This window comes from Polistes fuscatus, unplaced genomic scaffold, assembly GCF_010416935.1.
Source record: "Polistes fuscatus isolate 324 unplaced genomic scaffold, CU_Pfus_HIC Scaffold12, whole genome shotgun sequence".
Lineage (NCBI taxonomy): Eukaryota > Metazoa > Arthropoda > Insecta > Hymenoptera > Vespidae > Polistes > Polistes fuscatus.
The window spans coordinates 265,955-269,902 of NW_025113020.1; the positions used below are offsets into that span (position 1 = coordinate 265,955).

At 31.9% G+C, this 3,948-nt stretch overlaps 1 protein-coding gene across 1 annotated transcript; it reads right to left on the bottom strand.

Annotated features, from left to right (window-relative positions):
* Positions 1 to 219: 219 nt before the first annotated feature.
* LOC122513528 (coagulation factor X-like) lies at positions 220 to 1,537 on the bottom strand. The gene is made up of 4 exons (XM_043629935.1): positions 1,514 to 1,537; positions 1,039 to 1,374; positions 621 to 936; positions 220 to 544 (listed from the first exon to the last, which is right to left on the bottom strand). Exons 1-4 carry the CDS (start codon positions 1,535 to 1,537, stop codon positions 318 to 320), a joined length of 903 nt encoding a protein of 300 aa, XP_043485870.1. The 3' UTR covers positions 220 to 317.
* Between the last annotated feature and the right edge of the window lie 2,411 nt (positions 1,538 to 3,948).

Sequence of the window (3,948 nt, forward strand, 5' to 3'; positions counted from 1 at the left end):
GTTTCTAGTACTAACTAATACTAACCGCACTCCGTAATCTACTTCTTAAGTTTCACACGTAAATATTTTAAATTTGACTGATATTTGTCGTGAGCATAAAAATAAAATCTGTATAATATTAACTGTATGTCACTTAAAAAACGACTACTATTTTATATAATAAATACTTTTTTATTTATTTTATAGTCAGTATTAGACTGATTCAAATTCGTTCAGAATCAAATGCCTAGATTTTTGCAAAACCCTATTACGATGTTTAGGTTAAAAGATAATAACCTCTTAATTCTCAACAATAACTGAAACTTTTTTAGTGCTTGCTATTTTATGCACAATTCAGTTGGCTCTATTTTATAAATAGTGTTTCGTATCCAGGATGAGTAGTGAGAAATGCGTGTATAAAGAGAATAGGAACGAGTATCACAATATACATTACCTGCCTCTAACCTTAAACGAGTTCCAATACTGACAATACCTCTTAAAAACCATAAATCTTCAGCTTGAAATACAAGACCCCCTCCACTATCGCCATCGCAGACAGATGTTCCTAGAATAAATGTTATCGTTTCATATCTCTTTTGAACATGTTACATTCTACATACTGATTTTTATCTACTACCAACCATTTGTATAGCCCGCACAAAACTTGTCACTCGTTATATATTGCTCAAATGTAGCAGAATTATTAATATCTTTGCATTGTTTATCAGACACGTAGGGTAATTTTGTTAATTGGAGAGAAAGGCTGGATGACCCAGAGGCAGTAAAACCAAATCCTGCAACTACTCCAATTCCAGACTTAATAGAAGTATCATCTATACATGCTGGTATTAACTTATTTGTTAATACAAATGGTACATCTATTTCTAAGAGAGCTATGTCAAAAGCATAATTCCCTAATAAGCCCAAATAATTACAATGAACATAAATATTTTTTACCTGAAAAATAATATTCATACACTTAACAATAAGTAAGTTACATAATTTAATTTGAAGATTCATATCTTATTAAGCATTAGATAGACTATTTCTTTCTCATACCCTAGCTTTTTTGACGAAACGTAGATCATGCTGTTCATAATCATAATCACGATCTTTATTTCCAGTTGCTACGTAATATTTGCTAGGGTCATTTACTCTTCTATTATTTTCATCGAAAACACAATGAGCAGCGGTGACAAGAAAATTCTCTGTTATAATTGTTGCTCCGCAAATAAATTCTTTTGGTCCATTTATTTGTTTCGTCTCATACAAAGTAGCATGCCAAGGGACAAACTCAGCATTGATTCCATTTACAATTAACGGTGTAGCGTATTGAGTTGGCATATACCAATGGCCGTTATATGTACAATTAGGGCTGATGCTCGTACAGAAACCCTAATAGATTCACACTGTATTTCTCCAAATAATAGATACAGTGCTTCGGAACGTAATTAAAATACTACAGCAAACCTAATATCCACAGTAGCAATATTAAAATAACTCTTGCATAGATATTCAAAATAAAAATTCTTACCAATAAGACTGAATATTTATCCATTTTCCCTTTGAACTACATAATACGTCCGGAGCCACTTATTTTTGATCCATGATAAAAACTATAAATCAGATGGGACCCAGCGGGTACTTCTACACCCTCCTGCACATCACAGTCTTTTGTGACTGGCATTGTGACTCGTGTAATTGACGATTACCATTCGTAGGCTGAGGAGGCGCCGTACAAACAATGGGTCTTGTGATCAATGGAATAGATGTTGTTCTAGTTCTTCGTGTAGTTGATATAAATGGGGTAAATTTTGTAGTTATTTCTGGATCATAATATATCGGCTGGTTGTTGTTCTAGTTCTTGGTGTAGTTGATATAAATGGGGTAAATTTGTAGTTATTTCTGGATCATATATATATCGGCTGGTTGTTGTTCTAGTTCTTGGTGTAGTTGATATAAATGGGGTAGATTTTGTAGTTTTCTGGATCATATATATATCGGCTAGTTGTAATATTTCATAAAATAAATAAATTATTAGAAAAAAAAATGTTTCTTAAAATAAGTTTAATTATAATTTTTACCTCTACAAAGCGGAATAATATCCCAATTTCCATTCGATTTACATGTTGCGATACTGGAACCCCAAATTACGTAGTTCGGATTACATACGTATTTCAACGAGGATTCAGAAGGTAATAGTGTACCTTCTTCTACTTCAATTAGTGAAAAACTTTCCAAATTAAGTAAAAACCATCTACCATTAAAGGGCTGGGAAGGCGCATAGCAAGCTTTGGATCTTCTACACTAATTGAAGCTTGTATGAATGTTAAGAAAGCTAAAAAATGAAGCAATTGATTACTTTTTATCATTTATTAAGTATTATTAAAAAAAACTATACAGCTTAAAAGGAAGAAACTGTTAATAATAAAATGATTTTTAACTCTCTAACCGAAATAACGACTAACGCAAGCATAATATTCTATGCTAAACTCAATTTTGACGGGAGACGTATTAATTATATTTGAAATACATTTTTAAGAGTTTTTGGTATCGCTGATTATGAATATATATTTCAAAGAGCAAGGTACGGTACAAGCAAATTTCATTGAAAGATAATCGACAGGATAAATATAAGGGTTCTTGTTAAATCGAAAGTTACCATAGACTATTAACCCGTGTTAGATATGCGCGCCTTACTCTAAAGCGCTAATGTTTACAATCCCACCTCTTGTACTCGCATTTCCTACGTCATGCAGGGCCATTAAAAAGATACTCGATCTATTCGTCCACTGGACATCTACGACGACACATCTTAGACGACTAACAATGAGAACCATTGAAGAATAGATAAAGAAAGCGATAAAGAAGACGAAGAATATAAGCAATCTTTAAGCTTTCAAAGGTTATCACCACGACAGAGGCAAACGCATCAGAAAGCGAGTAAGAGAAGTGTAAAAGTTCTTTACACTTCTATGGATAGCGATAGATTACTTCGTTATTGAATTCTTATACAAAAGAAGTTTGCGAGAGAAAAGTCACGTGTCTAATCTTTGGATGGATGCTACTCTTTGTAATATCTAATTTATCAACCATTATTTTTATGCCGCAAGTCTTTTTCCTCACGAGTAAATAAAGTATTACACTTTGTACTGCCTCAACCAAATGTTTTATTTCTTATCATAATGTGACCCTTACTCATCCTCATCATTAGTTTATAATAATAACCAGAGATCTCCATGTTTCAGAAATCTGCGTAAATACAGTTCTAGCGGCAGCTTCTTAGTTCTTATGTTTCGATATATTTTGTCGTAGTCAGTGACTTCCCGAAGGATATTTGGTAAATAGATTTAAATTTCCGTTGCATGTCGTGATACTAGTTATCTTTTGGTCTAGTTTGACATAAAAACTACTTCCACTAATCCCTTTCAGCAAAGTTACTGAGTCATGTGACGTAAATTACTTTTTAAAACTCGTAGGCCGCGTCTGTAGTCTAATGGGTTTTGATAACTATCTTTCATATTTACTTTTATTACTATCATATTAATTTTTTTCTACTTTCGGGACTGTAATTTTCCTATCAGCTTATAGATTAGCGCGCAATTCACGAGTTCACCATCACTGTTTGCAGTTAATCTTTTCATGATACTTATACAGACTCTTTCTATCTTCGTGAATGTAAGTAAATTATTCTCTCCGAGTTCAAGGACTTTTTATAATCGTACATATATAAATCTTGTTTCTGATTTCTTATAACAAAATGCGTCGTATGTGCGTACATTAATTTTTTTATTAGTTTATTTGCTCTTCAAAAATTATATTTTTTTTACTAAACAAAAATACTATTAATTTTAATTATAGGAGTAAATTTTTTTTTGTATACGTCTATTGCGATGCAAAAATTATTAAATTTATTTTTGACTAAATTTTAAAAAATTATCATAAACATGTAATGATTGTCGAATATAT

Bases quoted from the DNA above. Each gene is read 5' to 3' on its own strand.
- LOC122513528 (XM_043629935.1), bottom strand. From the start codon at position 1,537: ATGGATAAATATTCAGTCTTATTG. The intron at 937-1,038 runs GTATGAGAAAGA...ATTATTTTTCAG, and splicing joins GTTTCGTCAAAAAAGCTAGG to GTAAAAAATATTTATGTTCA. The intron at 545-620 runs GTTGGTAGTAGA...CATTTATTCTAG, and splicing joins TTGTGCGGGCTATACAAATG to GAACATCTGTCTGCGATGGC.